Consider the following 21,892-nt stretch of genomic DNA (forward strand, 5'->3'; position numbering starts at 1 on the left):
TTTCTGACTCAGTCACGATGAAACGATTCATCCGATTTTCTTTACATAACGATTCTGTGAGTATATGACGATGAGAACTATTTAGCATAATCGATTAAATAATATCCAATGTGGTAACCTGTGCTTACCTATAAACCGTAATAGCAGTCAACATCCATCTTTGTCGAAATGCCGGTTTTCGCATCAAGATACTATTACGACCACATTCAATATGCGTTGCATCATTTTGCCACTTTGAATTCCCCGGGCTGAGCGTATCCTTCGATTATCTCGAAATCGATTTCGATTCGGATGAAAATCGATCTTCTCTCGTATCGAGATATCGAACCACGAATACATTGTTGATCGCACGGCGATAAAAATATATTTTTAACCTGTACACTTTTTGCTCGCCGCTAACAATTGCGAAGCGAGGGATACTTTTAGAGTTATTCCATCAACGGGATTCTTTGTTCTGCGGTGTTACAGGCATTATTATACGTTTTAAGTTTCGAGATTTGCCCAATAATAATGGCCGACGCTCTATTGTCCTGTCGATATGAATACACCTCGAAGATTGAATATCGAAAACATTTCTCGAGTTAGTTGTGCGGCGCGGTACGTAAGTCTTGCACGTTTGTTTCTTTTCGCTGGAAAAAGCAGCTACAAAATGACTCAAGAGGGACAGTAAGTAGCTAATAATTGACTTAAGCCTAGTTCAAAATGTAGAGTTGGATTTCGTGTCGAAACCCGGCTCATCGTCCGGTATATTATTCGTGCTAAATTGATTGTAAAAATACGCCTGCCGCCCTGCAGGCTTTCGAAACGCCGCCATGTTGTGAAATGGTTTTATTGATTCTCGAAATTTCTAGAAAACTAGTTCTAACCGACAATATTTACCTCGGGAGGGCTCCCTTATTAAATTATCGAATAAACTATTATGTATTCCTGTAATCGACGTCATGCCAACCGAATAAAACACCCTCTCGACCTCTCGAGTCGCTTCGAATTCCCAAGCGGCTTGATGCGGCTCATGCTCGTAATCGTGTAACACGAGAGTACGGAAATGTTTTCTCTACTGATAAATCTGTCTTCTTATCAGCAGCCCCTCGTTATTCGATTGCTCGCTCTCAGTGTCTACCCTGGATAATTTACGGCGCCATAAAAAAAAATACTGCCCTTGGTCGATACATCAATCGCCATTCGCACTTCCGGCGTATTATGACTTGCCATTATTTTCCTTCCCCATGACCACGTTTTGAATACCACGAGTTCAATAAACCAGTCACATTTTTTCGTAATTCGAATATCTAGCTCATTCATATCGCGGCTCGAAACGTCATGTTCATAACCAAGAATTTTTTTTTTACGTTTTACTTGATATTTACGAATTCTTGTTGTCCTTGTTTATTCTCAGGGTGACACCTCCGCCGGTGATGTGGGCGCAAAGAAGTAACGTAGTGTACGTTACTATATGTCTGGAGGATTGTAAAGATCCCACAATCAAAGTTGAGCCCGATAAAATATATTTCTATGGTATTGGTGGCACTGAACGTAAGGCGCACGAGGTAACAATCAATTTGTACAAAGAAATCGACCCAGAAAAGACAATCCAAACTCCAAAGGGCAGAAATTTCGAATTGGTCCTTACAAAAAAGACTCTTGGACCATACTGGCCGCACCTGACGAAAGACAAACAAAAGTATCACTGGCTGAAAAGTGACTTCAACAAATGGCAAGATGAAGACGATAGCGAAGATGAAGCATCCTTCGGCGGTGGTGGTGGCGGTAACCGTGACTTGGAAGAGGTAACATTGATTGATCTGCTTAATTAATTCATTTTCATGAAAAGAGTCGTAATGTTTAGTCTTTTCACATGAAAATTGATAAACTGTACACGAGGGTGGTTTGTGGAAAACAATTGTGTATTTTTCCATCCTTCAAATATGTCGTTTCAACTGTATTTTAAAAATTTCACAATTCCATAAATCTGTTTCTAAATTACCCAATGATACAACAAAGTAAAATAGAATGTTTTTCAAATTTATAAGTGTGCATTAACTGAGCATAGAGTATAAGTTTGTCGATTCTCTTTGTGAATGATATTGATGGCGGAGTATAGTCTTTGGCGTTGTGATGACCAGTCAGGCGTCAAACAACAAATTTCATCCAAGAAAGCAGCTTTAAACTAAAATTCTCTCAGAAGTAAATAGTACTTTATGTGGCATACCCTGTAAAGTTGGTGTTTTCACGGCAAGGATAATGAACGAGTAAATTTCGTTACAAGGTAAAAGCTAGCCAAAAGCGAGTAATGAAATCATTATACGAGCCAAAAATACTTTACGGGTGCACCCCGCACAATGTTTTTTTCTGGCAAAACATGATAAGTCCCTTTGATGTCTGTTGAAATCTATACCTCGGATCGTGCAACAGAAGTCGGAACTGCTGTATAAAGTCTATATGCCAATTCTGAGATGCACACTTAGAACTGGGGATCGAAACTGCCGTATAAAGTCTTTGTATTCTATTCTGAGGTTAGCGGTACAAAGTGACACTTTACAAATCAAAAACAAGCGTCAAAAAATGACTTTTTCATGCCTGTGTTGAAAAAAACGAGTATATATGTGATATTCTTTATCTACAATTGTCGGTAGCTATTTAAATAGAAGAAACTTTGATTTATAGCTTCATATTCTTAAAATAATCGGTATCTCGTTTAAACAATTTAATTAAATGTATTTTGAGGTTTCACGTGAACTTAACGCTATTGTATGTAACAAAGAAATGTTTCAAGCTTCAGGATTTTTAACTCAATAAGAGTTCAATATGTCTTTTGTTTCATTTACATACGCTTAATGTTGAGCATACTGCATTGCCGAATGACAAAAAGCATAATATAATCCGTCGAACTTACCATAAAAAATAATGTAATAGTATATTGCGATACGAGTGCGTGAAGTTGGCGATACCTGACGAGCGTGAAGTTTGTTGCTCGAGCCGAAGGCGAGTGCAGCAATGAAACCCGTATTTATGACTCGTAATAATTTTTGTAATACCTGTAATGGGAAGTTTGACTTGAGACAATTGTAAACGTGGTCTAATGCTAATGTAGATGTGTTACTGCAACACAACCGACGAAACTGTAGTCACGAGTCGATCGCGTCAAATAGCACTAGTTGTACTAGTTTAGCTCAGAAAACTGTTAAGAAAATACCAGTTCCTAACACTTGTGTGATATTTCCCAACAGTTTCTGAATGTGAGGAATGGGGTACTTCGCACATCCGCCACAGTGCACAAAGTCGAACTTCCCATGCAGGTGTTACAAAAACATCTTTTCATTCGCGTTTGGATACAGTTATAGTATTTCGTTATTAAGTCTTGTTGGCAAAGTACCCACTGTAAAGTTACACCTTAAAACTTATTTCATATTTTTTACCTTTAAAAGGCCTACCCGGCTCTTTTAGGAGTCAGCAGATAACTCTGAACCTCCACCTGATGTGTTGACTATTTATATACATAAATCATACCTCTAAATAATATTGATTTTCAAGGACAAAATGCCAGCCCTCTAAAAGATAAAAATTATTTTTGCCAGAGTTGAAATTTTGCAAAGTTTCTCATTGAGCGCTCTAATACAGAAAGTTCATATTTTTTTTTGCTTCTTCATTTTACAGATGATGCGCCAAATGGGAGGTTTGGGTGGTTCTGGAGACCGCAAGCCAAGTTTCGACGATTTAGATGACATGGGAGATGACGCCGATGGTCCAGACAGTGATGACGATGATATGCCAGATTTGGAATGAAATTGTTTGAAAAAAATCAACTTACCCTCTCGGAAAGAATTGTGAGCTAAAACAGGTGTTCTTTACAGGCGGAAACTTTCGCATGGCCGTCTTGTTTAGGAAAAAAAAAAAATTCCATTGCGAATGCTTTTTGCAATTTTAGAATCAATGGCCAACAACGTAATACCTAACTTTTAGCTAAGCGCGGTGCGCGAAAGACCGAAAACTTGAAGAGAAGAAAAAATATATAATAACATCTCATAAAAAAAAAATAATGTTGCTGGTAAACGACGAGCAGCCGTACAGTTTTCGACCTCCCCCACCACTACCCATCCCTTAGTCTTTAGCTCGTAAACTAAGTTATAATGCAAAAGCTTTTTTTTTAACAATGAATGAATTAAATGTGTAAAATATTAAGAAGGATATAAAGAAAACCAATAAATGGAAAAAAAAAACAGTCTGTTTATTTGATAAAAACTGTCGAGGCTAGATCTCCACACGTGTGAAATGCCTGCTCACACTACGTTAAGAAAAAGAAAACCGGTACATGAACGATTTATTTGATTATTCATGTAAGTGAATAACAAGGAAGTTGATTTCTTTTATATGTAAAAAATAGTTTATACCAAAGCAGGTTATGAAGTACATACATAACCATTTCATCAATATTAAAAACTTCCATCAACATTGCGTACAGTAGAAGATAAATTGCTGTACCAACGACCACTGCCTAAAATTCAATGTATAAAATTTGTAACAAAATATTCAATATAGAACTGTAATAAATTCATTTACAGAGATGACTTTCATGGCAGGTGTCATAACTGATTTCAGAGCTATAAATGTATTTTGTAAACCTAAAACTCACACTGATTATACCTTGACTTTAATTATAATTACAATGATGAGTTTCACAGCCTGACGCAGTATGTTTGCGTGAATAATTATACTTAAAATATAATAATAGTTATTTTTTTTTTATTAACTAAACCATGTTTAGCCTACAATGCTAGATGCGCCTCGCAATGCTAAATATCCAGCTGTGATGTCCATTGGTAGACTTCGTACAGTTGCATATTCTTCAGCGGTAGCGAAATGCAACTTTGTCTGTGGATCTGTGTACCTTGACTGAAAATAAATATAACAAAGGTTTATATAGAATATAGAGTGCACGAATCTAATTAATAAAAATAATCATTCAACCTACTAGGTAACGAATACTTACAGGAAGGCCAGATATGTCTGAATATTTTTTGGCAGGTTTGAAACTGGGCGGTGCGTTGATTGAGCTATCTGAGAGCAAAAACATATATGGTTACACACAAGTTTGAGTTTCAGTTTAATAATTGATTTGAATATTATAACAGAGATATATAACTTGCTGTATTTACTTACAGAGAACAACTTCCGGAGACCAAGGTAATGATCGCTCTTGAGCAAGCACCTGCTTCAAGGATCGCCAGATTCTTTTTTTTCCCGAACTGCTTATGGGGCGAAATTTTTGTTGGAATGTTGGATCCTTGAAAACCGGTTGCGGTTTTTTGCTCAATTCCACAATCTCCTCATTCACCATGTTCCCAAATTTATTTGCAGATTGCAGGAAGCAGAGGTCAACTGATTGATGGTAAAAAAAATTGCCTGATTTCTGTGAGTGTGATAAGCGAATGCAAAGTACGGAATTCGTCAGACCTGATTAAACACCAAACTCAAGTTTACGAACATTTCGGTATTGTTACCAATGACAAAAGTACTTTGAACGAAAGTGAGAACTTTGCACATCTCAAAATAACAGGTTGAATTAGAGGTTATGTATGTATAGAAGTTACATGACAAATGCATTACGGAATAAGGTTACAAATTTTCGATTCGTAGATAAGTATACTATACCTTTATATCGGTATTATTAAGCTTGAAATGATGAATCTGGGATTGGCAATCGAATTGTATTTACCAGATTGTAAATTTCAAACTTACGCTCGCCTGTAAAAAAATGGCAATCTGCAAATTCGGTTAGATTCGTCGTTGACTGAAGATTATAAAGCCAGTTAACCTTATGGGCTTTGGTGTGACCAGTGACAATTGAAATTCGTCGCGCGCTTGCGCCCTCTGTGGTGATCCAGCGGCAGAGTTGGGAACTTATTGCAGAGCATCAGAGGGTTACCGATCACGATATGATGTTGGCTGCAATAACCTTCCGAGTAACACAGTCGTCGTAATGGTAAGTCCAAGTCAATATTTAGCTTGTGCGTACTTACCGACTTATAACGTTACCGAATCGTCAGCGATTCAAGAAATTAATGATGAGAATCAATTTCTTCCAAAATTCGTAGCAAAAACGTGATTTCATTAAAGTATAGGTACCTGGGAAAAGTATGTATACATGGATGATAAATAATGATAGATCAGATGTCATAATGATGCAGAGACCAAAAAGTATATGTGTATATGCGGTCCATGTACGATATTAATATATATGATCCATTTACGATTAATACGTGATGCATACTGTAAATTTTAGAATTTTCCAGGAAACAAACTAGATTATCTACAATAATACGTTTATAATAGGAAATTAGAACAATTATTCATTTCGAAATGGGATTCTTTTCGACACGCGCTCGATGTATTCCACAATATTAATATTCGTAATTATTCCAACAACTTTTCTTTTGCTCTCTCGATCTTGAATTTTCGTAGGCTTAGAATCGAAACGCTGTTTTAGCTAGTCGCAAGTGATGTACCTACGTTGGGTAAAGAAGCAATGTTGTCTTTCGAAAAGTGTTCGTATGGAAAAAAATTCAGAGTAACTGTAATACATCACGGATGCGCTAATTTTGGTGGAGATGTAATGGGATGCTCCGTATATGAGACAGTATTGAACGCAGTGTCCTGATTTAGAGGCCTAGAAACGTGATTGTCGGCGATTTTTTTTTGATAGGGAGAGAAAGAACGAAGGTTCTAAAAACTTCTGGTGTAATTTAACACACGTTTGAAAGGTATGAGCAAAAGTTTTTATCATCCAACTGTCGCAAAATGGCAGCATCATTAGCTGACCCGTTAACTGTAGAATATATCTTTAGTCAACGGCTGACCATCGAAGAGCCTCGCTACTTGAGCCTGGATCGGCAGGAGAAAAAACGAGTGCATAATTCTTGTCTGAAATGTAGAAACTAAACTTATTTTTAATTCTCACATCATTTTATTATCGATGTACCAAAACAACCCAACAAACCGTGATATCATATTAATTGTCGAGCTCGAACGTACAAAGTAACGATTTTTACAAAGAAAATTCTGAACGAAAATGAATGTGATTTAACAGTTTTTTCGGGGTTTTTTAGTTCATCGATGATAAAAATATATGTCGATTAAAAGTAATTTTAGTTTTTACATTTCAGACAACAATTACGCACTCCATCTTTTCTGCCAATTCGAGATTCCAACGGCGCACTTCAATGGTCAGCTAATAACTTCGCCGTTTGCGACAATTGATGATAAAAAATTTTTCTAGTACTGTCTAAATGTGAATTAAAATACACACGAAATTTTAAGAAGCTACGTTGGTTATCTCCGGATCCAAAAAAAACCGACAATCACCGTTTCGTATTTGATTGAGTAAATAAAAAATATATGTGTACTTTTCCCGATCTTTCATACGGCATCATTTAAAGAACCCGGTTTCCAATTTGACTCGACGTGCAAGATATTTTTTCTTCATTATCTGACTTTATTATTCAGACCATTCTTCGTTGTTACTTGTTAATTTAGCTACACAATTATTGATTGCTTTCAGTTTTTAACCATTTTTATACGATAATAGTACAGAATAAATCATTACAATCAACTATTTTCCTTTAAACCAATAATAAAAAGCGGATTTGGGCTGACTGTGAGCCAGCCTTTGAACTTCCCGTTATTTGTGCTCGAAACTAGTATATTTCGATACAAGAGGCCAAACGAGCGTTTCGCGCACTGCGAGTCTGACTAGCAGCACGAAGCCGAGGTAGAGCCTCGACTTAATGCGGCCTTCAGACGAGTATCGAACACGTGTATCAAACAGACGGCGTTCTCAATATCACCCGACTCGGAGCTTCGACGCTACCGCGAGTGGACTTAAATCTAAACTTGACAACTTGAATTAAGATAAACGTTATTCTCTACTTGCCTCAACCGAACAAAATCTTCCTTCGAAATCGTCGCTATTCCGTCACTCCGCAATTTCCTCGGATTCATTGCCGACTTTACTGCTTGATGCTGTTGGAACTCGAAAAATAATAAAAAGACAAGAAGCCTGAAATATCTTATTCGCTATATACTCGCTACAGTGCCCCCTTTCGGAATTTCGGATGTCCAGGGGTTCCAGGGCCTCTACTTTACCAACAATTTGTCCTGAATGTGACATAACTAGCATTAGAAATAAAATAATTAAATATCTGGTCGTTTGGTTCATTCATAACGTCTTTATTGGACGCGAAATTTCACCTGATTGTGAGCTATTGTTAGGCGAACCGGAAGTCCGAATCCACCAATTAGCCCGTTGTTTGGCTAATTTTTCATTATTCTGTTCAGTTTCTCTTCTAACTTTCCGGTACCCTGTTGCTGATAGTTTCTTCGGACACATTTCAACCGAATGCCGCATACGTGTGAGTCGGTACACATCGAAGAACGTACTGGATTACCAGTTTTTGGTTATTGAGCATTGGGTAGCGCGTATACGAATCGGGTAATTATTACAAGGATACAGGAATCACACGGAGCAACCTTGGTGATATTCATTTAAACTCTAAACTAGCACTGATGCTCAGCTGAATTGTGAAGTCTGGTCATCCCCGAATTGCGATCGAAGAATCCAATTGCAACGTTCACCGAAAGAAACCAATTCACAATATTGGCAGAAATACTTGTACACGTGTGAACTGAAAAATTCCAACGATCAGCCAATTGCACCACTTGGCCAATTGTGTTCTGCGGCAGCACGTTTGGCACATATGTAGCAATAATGATGATAATGGTAACAATAACGACAACGAAAATGATCGTGATAATGATAGTGATAATAAACAGGCTAGCTCACCTTCGGTCATTTTATTGGGGCATGACCACCTTGGATACTTCTGAAATATCTTGTTTCAATTTTTCTGCCGTACTTCAAAAATCATCAGAAAATTTTGCGTACCATTTCCTTAGCTCACTCAAATGATCGATGTGTTGTTATCACCTGCACCTTCGCAAGTCATTAGAATCGTTGATAGCATTCAATTTCTCCCGTAGAGCCATAGCGTAACGAAATCCGTTTTACATGGCCAGTGGATAGGCAAATCGCCTAGAGTGCTTAGCTCGGTATTGCTTATGATGCAAAGAGCCAATGACCCAGCCATGAACAAAGTCGACGGCCTGCTCCCTGCCTTGAACCTGGAAACGTTTGGAGTTGTACGTACATGACGAGCCTATAGTATAATTTTAACTTTTCCACAACCTAGCTTAACCTTCGTTATCTACCAGTTTCTCGTAGATCGCAACACTGCTCGACATTTTCGACGAGTGACTACGGAAGCAGATAATCCGTAAGGTCACAATGCTTTTGTAGCATCAAGGTATGTACACCATCTTCCGCGTATGTGCCAGTCCGTCTAGTGATTTACACTCAGCAGCCAGGTGACGAAAATTTGATTCGTCCGTTGTTCCCCTTTTTCACTTTACGTGATAAAATCGTTATCCCTAATATGAGATATAATGCGAAAAGCAAATAAATCAAGTTTTTAACGAGGTATTGCTCAGTGAGACTTTGGAAGCTGGCAGGTGTATTGTGACGATCTTTTTCAGTAAAACATAATAGTTATGTGAAAGATCGAATGCAACTTTGGTTCATGTGATCGCAATAGCTGGAACGTAGAATACTCTGGAAACCATAGAATAAACGAATAATCGAAACCACTAAAAAGAGCGTCAAGTGTAGTAGAAATCTTGGTGAATTTTGCAGCAAATTTCATCCAGACTCTGCCCACATCACACACGTTTTTGCACAAATCTTTCGAATACTTTTATAAAAGTGGCTGATCGGCCGAATCGTTCCAGATCGTGAGACCCGGGTGAAACGGTTGCGTCGGTCATACTCGTGTTCCGCGACGACTAAATGACCCAGTACGTGTAAGAAATGTCGGTGTGTAACAATCGGAGGTTATATAATGTTTCGAAAGAGTCGAGAATATAAAATACATAATTCTACAGTTTGCGTAATGTAATATAAAATGATGAGAAAGGCGACTCCAATTTTTCAGAATCATTCGAAAATCTGAAAGGTTCACAACCTCGTCTACATTCTAATCGATGGAAATCAACAAAGCGCTCCAGAAACTTGGAAGACAAACAATCGAATTTATCAGAAAGCGAATTGCAATTAAGTAAAACAGAAGATGCAATTATTGTGAATTGATCAAAACCTGTTCTATTATGTAAACTTCGTTTTTGAAGAAAAAAACCATTAGAACGTGATCTCAGATTACAAGCTTACTCCGAATACACTAAGGCAGTTGAGCACGAGTACAGCATTTCATTGGGCTACTTGTAACCAGCGTGACTTATTGTTAGTTGGGGCCGTGGCAACGTCTCAACAAAATGAAAACGATATTACTCGATGTCGCGTTCAATATTCGCGGAGTCAAATCGCCGCCAAGACACTGTAGGCGAAGCTTTCTACAAGTTATCACGTCGCTGCTCTTCGGGCACCGATAACATTTTGATCTAGGTCTTAATGGAAAGTTTCGAATCTTTGTCGATTGGGAAGATCTTCCGATACGCGATATTGAACGGCGTCGAAGTATTACGGAGAAGTCGATGGCTGCTACTCCCTTCGAGCTCCTGCGGCGTCCATTTGGCGTGAGACTTCTTCGAGTATCTCGACGGATTCGATTTGGTGGGACACCGTTTCGTATCGTTACATTATTCTTAGTCACTCTTTTTGTTCGCATTGTAATTGAATGTGCAATTTGACAGCAGAGCTCTCATGTTATTCTGTAAAGTTGTATCCCCGTGAATTATGTGTCCACGTACGACGTTGCGTCCGACGAATCTTTTTGAGTCGCTGCATTCATATGTAAAATAAAAGCAACAAATCGATCTGATAAATTATCAAGTCCGTAAGTACCTCGTAACACATAATTGAATGTACATTAATCAGCGAACAATTTATCAATAAACTTCAACTTCGCAGCTCCCGTGTTCCCACACAAGTGCGAATTCCAGTCAGCTCTGCAATTGAGCCGAGTAATTCCAAATTTCCCAATCAACCGTTGATGACAACGACTGTATGTGACAGAGACTGAAAGGGTACGACCATAACCATATTCAACGTAGCAGAATGAGCCAATGGTTTTCGAGATGTGTGGTTCCGTTGATTCTCGAGAAGTATAAGAACTCGATGGGTGGTCGGTCGAAGTTGACGAGAGAAAAAATTTTCTTTTTTTTCAAACATCCATGCCGTTGTAAAACTTGTAGGGATCTCCTCGCGGTTGAACATAGTGCGTCGGGTCGCGCGCGTTCATGTTTTCATTGTACTTGGTGCGATTGACGACCGCCGATCTTGACCCAAAAAGGATATAACTTATCGAGCGATAACGGCTACCTTAACACGTTCGTACAGTCATATGAAAATAACATGGAGGACGGAGAATGTTGTACGGACGCTACGTTGAGGAACGTATCGTGAGGAAAGACACGTGTCGAGACATGAGTTGACAGGGTCCGCATAAATGCGGAATAATTTTAATAACGTAAGTGCTGGGACGTAACGCAATGCTGTCGATGGAGACAGCGTCTCTCGATATCAAATCAATGCTGAATCTTCGAACGTTGAAAATGATGATATAAATTTCACTTTCCCAAAAGTAAATCTGGTACATTATTCGAGGATGCTATCAAATAATGAAAATTTGTGTAAATAAGTTCATCTCCCTGCCTTTTGTCTTGTCAATAATGAATTTTGAGAAGAAAATTTTCATGAAAAATTAAAATACATTCAACTAGATAAAATATTTCGATTTGTCATACGGTTGTTAGACGCTGATGTGGAACATCGGTTGAAAATTCGAAATAGGTACGCCAAAATTACGCACCGCGGGGAGGTAAAGTCGATCTCATATTTCATGTGCCTTTTTTCCTCTCTTTTTCACCATTTTTTTTCCGTATTCAGGCCAACACCGAGTCTCCTGTCATATGAAGGCCGAACTCATTTCAACCTTTGGGCTTCGACTGGGACTTCCGTGTTTTCCGTACGGAATACGGTAAGCGCACCAGTTACTGAGCCTGTCCCAATTATTGACCTTTTTTGGTTGTATCTGTTTAATCCTTGGATCTAAAGTTACCAAAAAATGAATTTCTACTGTGTAACTCTCTAGCAATTGGTTTTAGTCATCGAGAAGTTCGCAATTTCTACCCTCGATTCATAATTTTGGAGAATAAAGGGTTCGGTAGTTGGGTCTAAACCTGTCGATAACTGGTACACTTACCATAGTGTGTTGTGGTTATCTCCTTAAGGAAGTCAAAACGGTAATTTTTTGCTCTTCAAATTCTCATTATCTCGGTGATCGATAATCAATTGTCGAAAACAGACGCCACGGATATCGTACTGTCAGTTCCTGATATTGCGAAAACTTGACTCCTTCAAAGTCATTCGAAAATCGCGAAATAGTCGATTTTTTCTTCGTCTTCCGGTATGACGACGTTACTAACTTCAACTTCTATTATATCCTCTTGTCACATTGGATGTTTCAAAGTGCAAAAATTCGTCCGTAATGCGGCAGAATTAACACAGACAATTATTTTTCCGCATTATTAAGTGTTGTCCTTGACCTGTCATCCAGACGAGTCACACTCGCATGTGTATATTGGCTAATCATTTATCGCCGTTGTGGTTAAAAACAAGGCGTGACTCAACGGTCACGTTGCGTACAACGTATCCTTGGCTTAAAGTCTGCGAACCAGAAGGCCCCCTCCGCATACTTGTTTCAGTCAATAGTTAGCCAGGAATCGCCGAGTTCTACCTCGTTGGAATTAAACGGCTTTTAGCTGCGTGCCGTTCTGTCGACGGACTGCGCAAAACACGAAGCAGATATTTCTTACAATCAGCGTAGATCCAAACGGCAAGTAAGATTCATTGCCTTCTCATTGTCGGAGAAGGAAAGAACGGAGTAGCAGACCTTGAGTTTCATTTCTCTAAAATATTTACTGTGAAATGAAATTACTGTACGAGCGATGGATCTTGGAGTATTCTGACTGAATTTCGTAATCCCTGAATAACGAGTAAGTAGCTGGTGAATATTTTAACAAAAAATATTCACGTTGATCTTCATAAAAAATGTCTAATGGGCGCCAATCGTGGTACATGGAATCATTGTAAAGTTCAATAATGTGTTCATGAATATTACTCATGAAATCTCCATCATTTTATTTTCCGAATGTCGCAACGAAGTTGCATCCGTTCGTTGAAAAACAAAACCAGTTGTTCGACGTATATGATTCTTTAACTCACGCATCGTTAGTTTCGCATTCTATGAAATCCTTCTCACTGCATAATTTACAAATTGACAAAGTTTTTCAAAATCCGTGAATCTAGATCCTCCTCTCTGCTAAAACATTCAATGCATTATCATTCTTCAGTCTTACGGCATTTAGGATATTCTCGTGGAATACATCGCAGGCGCTCAACTTGACCACAATTACGACAATCCAGTTTCCAATTCTTCTCATAGCACTTCGAGTCAACACTCATTCGTGTGCGCTTGTCGTTGTTAGTGAAGCTAGTTTTAGCTACTATTCTGCGGGTGTGCTGTCGAAGTTCCGAATTGTCAAAGCTCCGACAGGTTGAAGTTCCGGAAATCTTACAAGCGAATTGTCACTGCCACAATTATTTAGTGTACGAATTCAATTTTTTTTGGCCTCGGTACGTATTTTTGAACACGCTGGTTGTTGACTGTTTTACAGCCGTCGGAAAATAACTCCACATCTTGATGAAAAATTTTCTCCTCGGTTTTTTCTATGTTAAATTTGAAAAGGATACCTTAACCTGCAATTCCGTTTTTTAGAAAGTTTCGGACGAAATTTGTGCGCCCAAGGATTCAATTTTTGACGGAGAAAGACATGTTTCAGAAACAAAGCTGCGAATCAATAACTAGGGGGTTTCAGAGAAAATTTCTCGAGGGTAAAAGATTGCACGGGTTCATATTGGAAAAGTTTTAACGTGTAAAATTGGCAAAATATAAAAAACTTCGTATTTAAAAACGAGGCATGATTATTACTGTACGTGATCAAGGCATGTCATATCTAATCATCGTTAAAAAATGAATGTATCCATGATTGTGGGCTGGTCGGCGAAAATGCAATTATTTATTTACAACAAAAATCTCATACTGATGAGGAGAGAGACGCGATTGACCATTTTCTTTTTTAATGCGTAAAGAATCAAGTGCAAAAGCTTCAAGTTTCTTGTCTTCAATATTTTATTTTGAATCTAATAGTTTTCGAAACACAACAATTTAACTGACAAATTTGTAATTAAAAGAAGTATAAGTTTTCATTAATGGATTATCTATTTCTGCTTTCAATCAAATCAACAGAATTACGGATGAGCGTTACATTCGGAAATAATATTTATTTTCGAGTATTCTTTGTAATGAATCAAAACGTGAAAGTTACAGCACCACTTCTCGCGCTGCACATTCGTTCATAAAAGTATCCAACTGGAAAGTTTACAATGCAAGCTTTCCAGTTCGCTCACTATATTCGTCAATATGCCGACATGTGACGATTAATTATCAGTAGAAAAGTAGGTGTCGTAAATATGCATTTTTGAACCTCACGCACAAACCGCAATGTATTTCAACAAGGCGCGATTCTGTCATACCTAGCAATACTTCAGGAATTTATTTCACATTATTTGTTCAATTTCACCCTATAATTTCTATCCGATTGTATGGAATCTTTGATTAATTTTCTTCGAGTTCTTCGATGATTTATTTGATCGTCAAACGTAATAATCATCCGATTCTGTTTCTTTAACCCAGCAACGTCACAGCATCAACTCCATTCTCGCATTTCGTTTCGTATACTACGTTAACAGAGATAACTGAATCACAAAAACCTCGCAATGTTACTCAAACTTCGGCATAACGGTTATAAGGTTTTCGTAAAATTTTGTCACTTCTCGTGCTGTATGAGTCCACACATACCGAAATCGGCTGACGATGACCCGTATCTTCGCAATATTTTCACGAAGGTAATTTTAACAAGATTTCTCAACGTACGTCGATGCCACTTCATCTCGACGATGATTTACGATAGACAGCTAGCATTTTCATACGATATCACCGATTAAGTATTCTCTGAGTTCTCACTTGTACCGACGCTTGGCGCCCATTATTTACGGCATGCACTGGTATCCTTTAGCTCACGTCAAGTCTATTTGACAATTGGAACAGACTAATCCATTGGTGGCTCCTCACCACCCAAAGAAGAATTTGAAATCCGGACAAAGTTCGACAGAAAGAAGAACTCATAAGGATGTACTTGTCGGTAGAGACGACGATTCGCTTCGTAAAAATATTGTCGAGACTGATGTTCGGTTGGCCGTTGCCTCTTGGCACTGAGCCTATCATCATCCTGAAACGTCAGATTTTGAAGCTCTTATCGATGGCTCATATGATACTTATATTTTTAGCACAGATATTCTATGTTTACCGCAACAGAGAAGACCGCCTCAACATCTTCTTGTGCATGACAGAGTTGTCGGCACTATGTGGTACGATAGCAATGATCTTCATCTGTCATACCGACGAAGACCGCCTTCGAGTTGAGTATAAACGGCTCTTCATTGCCCTATTAATATGTGTTAAAAGAAAATGAGTTACAGGCCGATGTTTAATTTTCTGACAGTGAACGTGAATGGTCAATTTCACGCGGAGGGAAATTCTGTGTCTCAGTTATGGTCGATGAAAATTATAACACTTTTTAAAACTTTCGCTGTACGTAGCACAAACTGACTGGATATTTTCACTGCAGCAATTCATGTGACTGATGTGACTTTACGGTATTTTGTCCATTCTGTCTTAGTGGGTCTCGGGATTTCGAGCTTTGGAATCTCTGTTTGGTCGTTAGTAGTATAGCCATTAGAGTTCTACACGCAGATTCCTGTTACCGACACTTACCGACATTCTCCCCAGACTCAAACCCTTTTCCGAGATGACGTCACAGTCTGCCGTATCGACTTGCGGCCAAAACCGTGCAACCTTACCGACAGTTTTATCGGTCGACGGTGAAAAATCGCACTGCTTTACCAACAATTCTCATCGGTCGAAGGTCAAAATCATGCTGTTGTACCGATTATCTTACCGACCGAAGATCAAAGTCTGTAGTGCTCGCCTGACAACGGTAGAGGGCGCAGCGGGGGCGAGAACTTTTTTACCGTCCCGCATTCTTTCTCCACGATAGGACTGCTGATGTGTAACATCAACCACTCCACATCCCTTTCCCAGGGTAGGACTGCTGATGTGTAACATCAACCACCCCCCACATATTTTTCCCACGTTATCAAACACGTGACATTCCGAAATTAATAGTTCCGAGAATTGTTTTTTATCCACTCGGATATCGCTGATGTGTAACATCAGCCACCTCACATTCCTTTCCCACGTCATCAACCACGCGAAATTCCAAAATTAATGATTCTGAGAATGGTTTTTCACTTACCCGCATGTCGGTTTGATATCAACCACGTGACATTTGTTTGGCTTGTAACTGTCATGTGAATTCAACGATGAATTCTGAACGGATTCATTTAAGACCAGAGTGCAAGGTCGACCGATAGCCGCGGTACATTCAGAGCCATGGATCTGCGGTGTTGGGTTACTATCGCTCTAAGAATGCCAAAAGGTGCGCGCGCATACACAAACATACGTACAGCTGTCCCATAAAAAGGACGCTCATCACTGCAAACGATAACTAAGTCAAAACTTGTCAAGTATACGTGAGGAAAAAGCTTAAGATGGTATCCACGAAGTGTTTGAGATTAATCGATATTATGGAATCGGCGTACAAAATCTTGGACAAATCATCATCGACAGCAGAGATTCAGAAATGGATAAAATTTGGAAGTCAAAATTTTCGGCTTCTGAACAAAATTTTGCGAAAGGTTTTCCTTTTCCTGGAAATCTTCCACCGTTTTCAACAAACGTTCCGTCGCTATTTCGATGAACCATTCGTTGATATCCGTTATCTGGAGGATGATTTCATATCTCGTATTAAAAAATTCGATCTCTTCCACCGTGTGATCATCTTTTCTAACTTCAAAGTTACAAGCCAGGATAACGTTGGCTTTCAAGCTCCTGTCTTTCTTCAGAGCGTTTTTTAGTCTCGTCACAGCTAGTACCTTTGCGTCTTCTAGAAATCTCTCCACATCTTTATGCTTCAAATTGACGATGGATCCAGTTTGAATTCTCCCCTCGAAAGCTGATTCCAAATCTTCCGAGTGAACTCGATCGCTTCTTCTTACTTTCCGCGTACCTCCACCCGTTTTCTGAAGACGTTTGAATTTTTTCGCGAGCGCTTTCAATATTCCGATCGTTGTGATAATTCTCGTCTTTCCTCCAATCGATGAAACCTTTAGCAAAATTTTGTTCAGAAGCCGAATATTATGACTTCCAAATTTTATCCATTTCTGAATCTCTGCTGTCGATGATGATTTGTCCAAGATTTTGTACGCCGATTCCATAATATCGATTAATCTCAAACACTTCGTGGATGCCATCTTAAGCTTTTTCCTCACGTATACTCGACAACTTTTGACTTAGTGAACGTTTGCAGTGATGAGCGTCCTTTTTATAGGACAGCTGTACGTATGTTTGTGTATGCGCGCGCACCTTTTAGCATTCTTAGAGCGATAGTAACCCAACACTGCAGATCCATGGCTCTGAATGTACCGCGGCTATCGCTCGACTTCGCACTCTGGTCTTGACTAAACCCGTTCAGAATTCATCGTTGAGTTCACATGACAGTTACAAGCCAAACAAATGTCACGTGGTTGATATCAAACCGACATCCGGGTAAGTGAAAAACCATCCTCAGAACCATTAATTTTGGAATGTCGCGTGGTTGATAACGTGAGAAAGGAATGTGGGGTGGCTGATGTTACACATCAGCGATATCCGAGTGGATAAAAAACAATTCTCGGAACTATTGATTTTGGAATGTCACGTGGTTGATAACGTGGGAAAAATATGTGGGGGGTGGTTGATGTTACACACCAGCAGTCCTACCCTGGAAAAGGGGTTTGGAGTGGTTGATGTTACACATCAGCAGTCCTATCGTGGGAAAAAAATGCGGGACGGTAGAAAAGTTCTCGCCCCCGCTGCGCCCTCTACCGTTGGCAGGCGAGCACTACAGACTTTGACCTTCGGTTGGTAAGATTGTCGGTAAAACAGCATGATTTTGACCTTCGACCGATGAGAACTGTTGGTAAAGCAGGGCGATTTTTCACCGTCGACCGATACAACTGTCGGTAAGGTTGCACGGTTGTGGCCTCAAATCGGTACGGCAGACTGTGCCGTAATCGCGGAAAAGGGTTTGAGTCTGGGGAGAATATCGGTAAGTGTCAGTAGCAGGAATCTGCGTGTAGAACTCTCATAGCTATACTACTGTGCCCGATTCTCACATTTGCAAAGTCAACTTTTTGATGGTTCGATATTTTTGCAACTCAATATTTTTCCCTTCGTGATATTACCTATTCTCAAATAGTGATAAAAAAAAAACAAATCTGTCGGTATAAGTTTGATCGTGGGTACATTTTTCCGTTCTCAACTTTTATTTTTCTACAAGTCACCTTCTCGTATTTATGGTCTTCATAGAATTTTGACTATCGTTAGTTTAACTTTCGGGGTTTCGTCCCGTCGACTCTTTGGACTTTCGCATTTCTGTACACCACCCATCACCAAGTACTTGGAAACATTTGGGTCTTTGCAAAGATAGTCGCCACATATTCGGTGAATTCACATCCTGCCTGTCTTTTTTATGCCCAAGCAGTTTCCGAATTTCTCAACCTACGATACGCAGAAGTGTTCACATCGTATAGACACGCAAAGCTGCAAAAACTAATTGTCGGTTCTGTAATTCATGTTCTGAAAATAGCCGTTGCGTTGAATGAAAACTGTGCGATTTTGGTACGGATGCATGATGTTTCAGATGATTCGATGGAATTTTCCAATTTACTTGTCGCAATATCAGTGAAGTGTCTCGCATCACGAATACATGAAACTAATCGTAATTCAATTATTTGCAGACTCGCGCACCAAGTAATTGTACGCACAAATTACCTATTATAATGCCATGTTAAATTATTCACAAAAATACGGGGTTTATAGAAAAATACTGGTTAAAAACTGTACGCATCTTTCCCAAACTTGCAGTTAGAAGTCGCAATTTATATTCTTTGTCATGGTAACAAAAAAGTGTTTTCATTTCAAAACCTTTTTACCAGGCATTGATAACCGAAATGACGACGTTCGTGAGTAATGCTACGGATCAAGAATTAGCTGTGATTCGGTTCTACGTGAAAAAGTGTTCATTACTCCATACAATGGTTATGGCAGTGATCTTTCCCGGTGGGGTTGTGTACCTTTTGGCACCCATTGTTCTACCTCAGCCCTTACCGATTAAGGCCGCATACCCGTTTTCAATAGAGCCATTTTGGATTTGGGCTCTTCTGTACGGCTTAAATGTTGTCATTGCTCTCCAAGTTTCATCCGCATTGTTTATGAGCCTGATCTTCGTTGTTTTAACCTGGTTCACCGCTGCCAGATTTGATATCCTGAACACGGAAATCCAAAGGGCGAGCAACCTGAATGAAGTCAACAAATGTGTTCTACGTCACCAAGAAATGCTAGAGTATGATTAATTCGTGTCCGTGTCAATTTCAATTTTTTGATGCACCTTTCACAAAAATAAACGGGGCATTCCATACCATTCCGACCTGGGCCTGACCCTTGAGCTCTCGAATTGGGCTCGTGATTATTCGTGTGATAGTTCTCACGTTAAAGGGCGTTCAGTTTTCGAAAAATATTTTTTCGACTCGACTTGAATTTGCTACAACTTTTTAGAACGATTTTATTCATCGACGCAATTCGACGATCTGACAAAATTCCAATAGATCAAGTGTCGAGTATAATGAAATTTCACCATCGCCTATTTTCCATGTTCGAATTTTCGGGAAAAACAACATTTGTAACAACAAATGCATCTGTTGTCCTCTTGCCCCAAGGTACTCGACGGATTTGTACCTCGGGCAAATGGAACATTGCGAAATATCGTCGTTTGGAAGCATCCTCTTTTCTTTTGCCCTCTGAAATACTTTTGACAGGTGCATGAAACCTCGAGAAACATTTATTCGTGAGTTCGATAATTTTTTCGTAAAAAATGAAAAAATCACCGATCTCCAGCAATTACATTCCAAGGCCGATTAGCTTTTCCTGCATTTTGCAGTAGAGCATCAATGTACGCCCTAACATGAAAAGCCTGTTTTCCAACATTTCCCTGCTTCGTAGTTTTATTTTCTGCAGAGAAATACACACTTTAGTTTTTGCGAAACAAGCGTTCAGCTTGTCTTTCCGGTTTAGTCGTATAGCAGGTGAAATGAGGAATCATGGGCAATTCAAATGATCGATGTCGCGTTGAGAAAAAAATGATGTCAACTCTTTTGATACTGCGCCACCGGCTTGAAAATGTTGATATTTCCCAGAAAATTAAATGGGTTTAGTTAACGTTTTTACAATTTCCAGGTTTGCGAGCAGACTGTCGAAGACTGTGGGTCGTATGGCTTTAGTGATTGCCGCATCGAACTTCACTGCAGTTATGTTTGGAGGAGTCGTGATCACTTTTGTAAGATGGATTTGTAACGGATAAAATTATTATGGTCTGAAACGTTGGGTGCCTATTATCCGTGCAGTCAGTCAAAATTTTTTAATTTTATTTTGCATTCCATGTCAATACAGAAGCAATTCTACTCAATTGATTTCGTCAAGGTGGTGGCCTTCGAGATGGTATCCATGGTCCATCTTTTTTTGTACGCCTGGCCAGCGGACTACATGGCTCAGTTGGTAAATGACTTCAGATTTGCTTGTCGAATTTTTCTAATCACGTCTGGCAAGACTTCAGTTTTGTGATGCTCGTGATTTTCGAACTGACCGAAATCGTACGTCAGCAATCGTTATAAATGAAATGATTGAAGCTCAACAGTAGATTGTCCATAGCGGAGGCAAAGAAGGTCTTTTTAAGCCGAGGGTAAGTTTGCGATATGAGTCTCAGACGAGCGTCTGCGCCTGTTGAACACAAATTTGCAAGAAAGACTATTCTGCGTTACCTACGTCGACAACTAGGCTACTTTATAGTTTTTATGACCACCAGTGCTTAAAAGTCAACTATCAAGTAGTGACGCTTATTAAAAGTACCAGTGTTCTTGTTTTTGAGAGAAGGTGGTACGGAACATAGGATTTGTAGCATGAGCGCATACGGCGTGTCACATTAATGTATATCTGGTGAGAAATATGTATAATTGAAGTCCGGTCTCCGTCTAAAGGTTGGTGATTAACAGAATTAAATGGGGTTGATGTTTCAACATCCACAGAAAATGGCCGAATAAAACGCAGAGAATTCGTATGATCGTACGCCGTTTAATAGTGCAGCTCAACAAATGCAGGTTAACGTTTTGGTACGCACAACGCAAACATTTTGCTCGGCATCTTTGGTGCTTGACGAAGTAGGAGTAAACGAAAAATATCTCACCCTCCTTTCCGAGAAGTTTCGCGAGCACAATCTTTCACGAAAATTTAATAAAAAATCCTCACCTTCTCTCCAGGGTTAATGTTATTAGGCTCTAAGTGAGCGTGAAGGTGTCGAATGACGGTATTAAAGCCCGGATCAATTTTTGATCATTCGTTTGCAATATACCACGAAATATTCTCGTTCAAAAGCTATATTTGTGAAGGCAAGAAGTTGCCACGGTATCGGAAGTTCGCTCGTTGCAAAGTCATTAGAGTTGAGTGTAATGTTGGATGTGTACAAATATATCGTCAGTCATCCAACAACAGTGTCC

The 21,892-nt window shown here is 39.3% G+C and overlaps 4 protein-coding genes across 7 annotated transcripts in view; 3 read left to right on the forward strand and 1 right to left on the reverse strand.

Annotated features, from left to right (window-relative positions):
• Positions 1–442: 442 nt before the first annotated feature.
• On the forward strand, positions 443–3,994 carry LOC124179716 (co-chaperone protein daf-41). Of its 2 annotated transcripts, none has more exons than XM_046564400.1 (3): positions 443–597; positions 1,397–1,787; positions 3,655–3,994. In XM_046564400.1, exons 1-3 carry the CDS (start codon positions 539–541, stop codon positions 3,781–3,783), a joined length of 579 nt encoding a protein of 192 aa, XP_046420356.1. In that variant the 5' UTR covers positions 443–538; the 3' UTR covers positions 3,784–3,994. The 2 variants fall into 2 exon arrangements, with proteins under 2 accessions (XP_046420356.1, XP_046420355.1); XM_046564399.1 differs by having other exon boundaries at positions 459–666.
• Positions 3,926–5,841, reverse strand: LOC124179717 (INO80 complex subunit C). 2 transcript variants are annotated; one of them, XM_046564403.1, is made up of 4 exons: positions 5,650–5,841; positions 5,158–5,376; positions 4,988–5,055; positions 3,926–4,890 (listed from the first exon to the last, which is right to left on the reverse strand). In XM_046564403.1, the coding sequence occupies exons 2-4, from the start codon at positions 5,333–5,335 to the stop codon at positions 4,759–4,761; spliced, it is 378 nt and encodes a 125-aa protein (XP_046420359.1). In that variant the 5' UTR covers positions 5,336–5,376; positions 5,650–5,841; the 3' UTR covers positions 3,926–4,758. The 2 variants fall into 2 exon arrangements, with proteins under 2 accessions (XP_046420359.1, XP_046420357.1); XM_046564401.1 differs by having other exon boundaries at positions 5,158–5,349; positions 5,650–5,840.
• Positions 5,842–12,787: 6,946 nt separating this feature from the next.
• LOC124179948 (odorant receptor 46a-like) overlaps positions 12,788–21,892 on the forward strand; it is a 54,208-nt gene continuing 45,103 nt past the window's right edge. Inside the window, exons 1-3 of one of the 2 annotated variants that reach the window (XM_046564834.1) lie at positions 12,788–13,059; positions 20,580–20,679; positions 20,793–20,897. In XM_046564834.1, coding sequence (XP_046420790.1) covers positions 20,614–20,679; positions 20,793–20,897 — 171 coding nt within the window. In that variant the 5' untranslated portion in view covers positions 12,788–13,059; positions 20,580–20,613. The remainder of the gene's footprint in view (positions 13,060–20,579; positions 20,680–20,792; positions 20,898–21,892) is intronic. The other variant, XM_046564833.1, reaches the window with a different exon arrangement.
• On the forward strand, positions 15,316–19,699 carry LOC124180736. The gene is made up of 2 exons (XM_046566482.1): positions 15,316–15,603; positions 19,283–19,699. Exons 1-2 carry the CDS (start codon positions 15,316–15,318, stop codon positions 19,697–19,699), a joined length of 705 nt encoding a protein of 234 aa, XP_046422438.1.

Source organism: Neodiprion fabricii, chromosome 4 (genome assembly GCF_021155785.1).
Source record: "Neodiprion fabricii isolate iyNeoFabr1 chromosome 4, iyNeoFabr1.1, whole genome shotgun sequence".
Classification (NCBI taxonomy): domain Eukaryota; kingdom Metazoa; phylum Arthropoda; class Insecta; order Hymenoptera; family Diprionidae; genus Neodiprion; species Neodiprion fabricii.

What these genes read in the sequence shown, in the direction of transcription:
- LOC124179717 (XM_046564403.1), bottom strand. Translation starts at nt 5,335, where the DNA reads ATGGTGAATGAGGAGATTGTGGAATTGAGCAAAAAACCGCAACCGGTT. An exon ending in GTCTCCGGAAGTTGTTCTCT is followed by an intron (nt 5,056 to 5,157) that starts GTAAGTAAATAC and finishes TTTTGCTCTCAG; the next exon opens with ATAGCTCAATCAACGCACCG. An exon ending in CAGACATATCTGGCCTTCCT is followed by an intron (nt 4,891 to 4,987) that starts GTAAGTATTCGT and finishes ATTTATTTTCAG; the next exon opens with TCAAGGTACACAGATCCACA.
- LOC124179716 (XM_046564399.1), top strand. Translation starts at nt 539, where the DNA reads ATGAATACACCTCGAAGATTGAATATCGAAAACATTTCTCGAGTTAGT. An exon ending in AAAATGACTCAAGAGGGACA is followed by an intron (nt 667 to 1,396) that starts GTAAGTAGCTAA and finishes GTTTATTCTCAG; the next exon opens with GGTGACACCTCCGCCGGTGA. An exon ending in GTAACCGTGACTTGGAAGAG is followed by an intron (nt 1,788 to 3,654) that starts GTAACATTGATT and finishes TTCATTTTACAG; the next exon opens with ATGATGCGCCAAATGGGAGG.
- LOC124180736 (XM_046566482.1), top strand. Translation starts at nt 15,316, where the DNA reads ATGTACTTGTCGGTAGAGACGACGATTCGCTTCGTAAAAATATTGTCG. An exon ending in CCGACGAAGACCGCCTTCGA is followed by an intron (nt 15,604 to 19,282) that starts GTTGAGTATAAA and finishes CCTTTTTACCAG; the next exon opens with GCATTGATAACCGAAATGAC.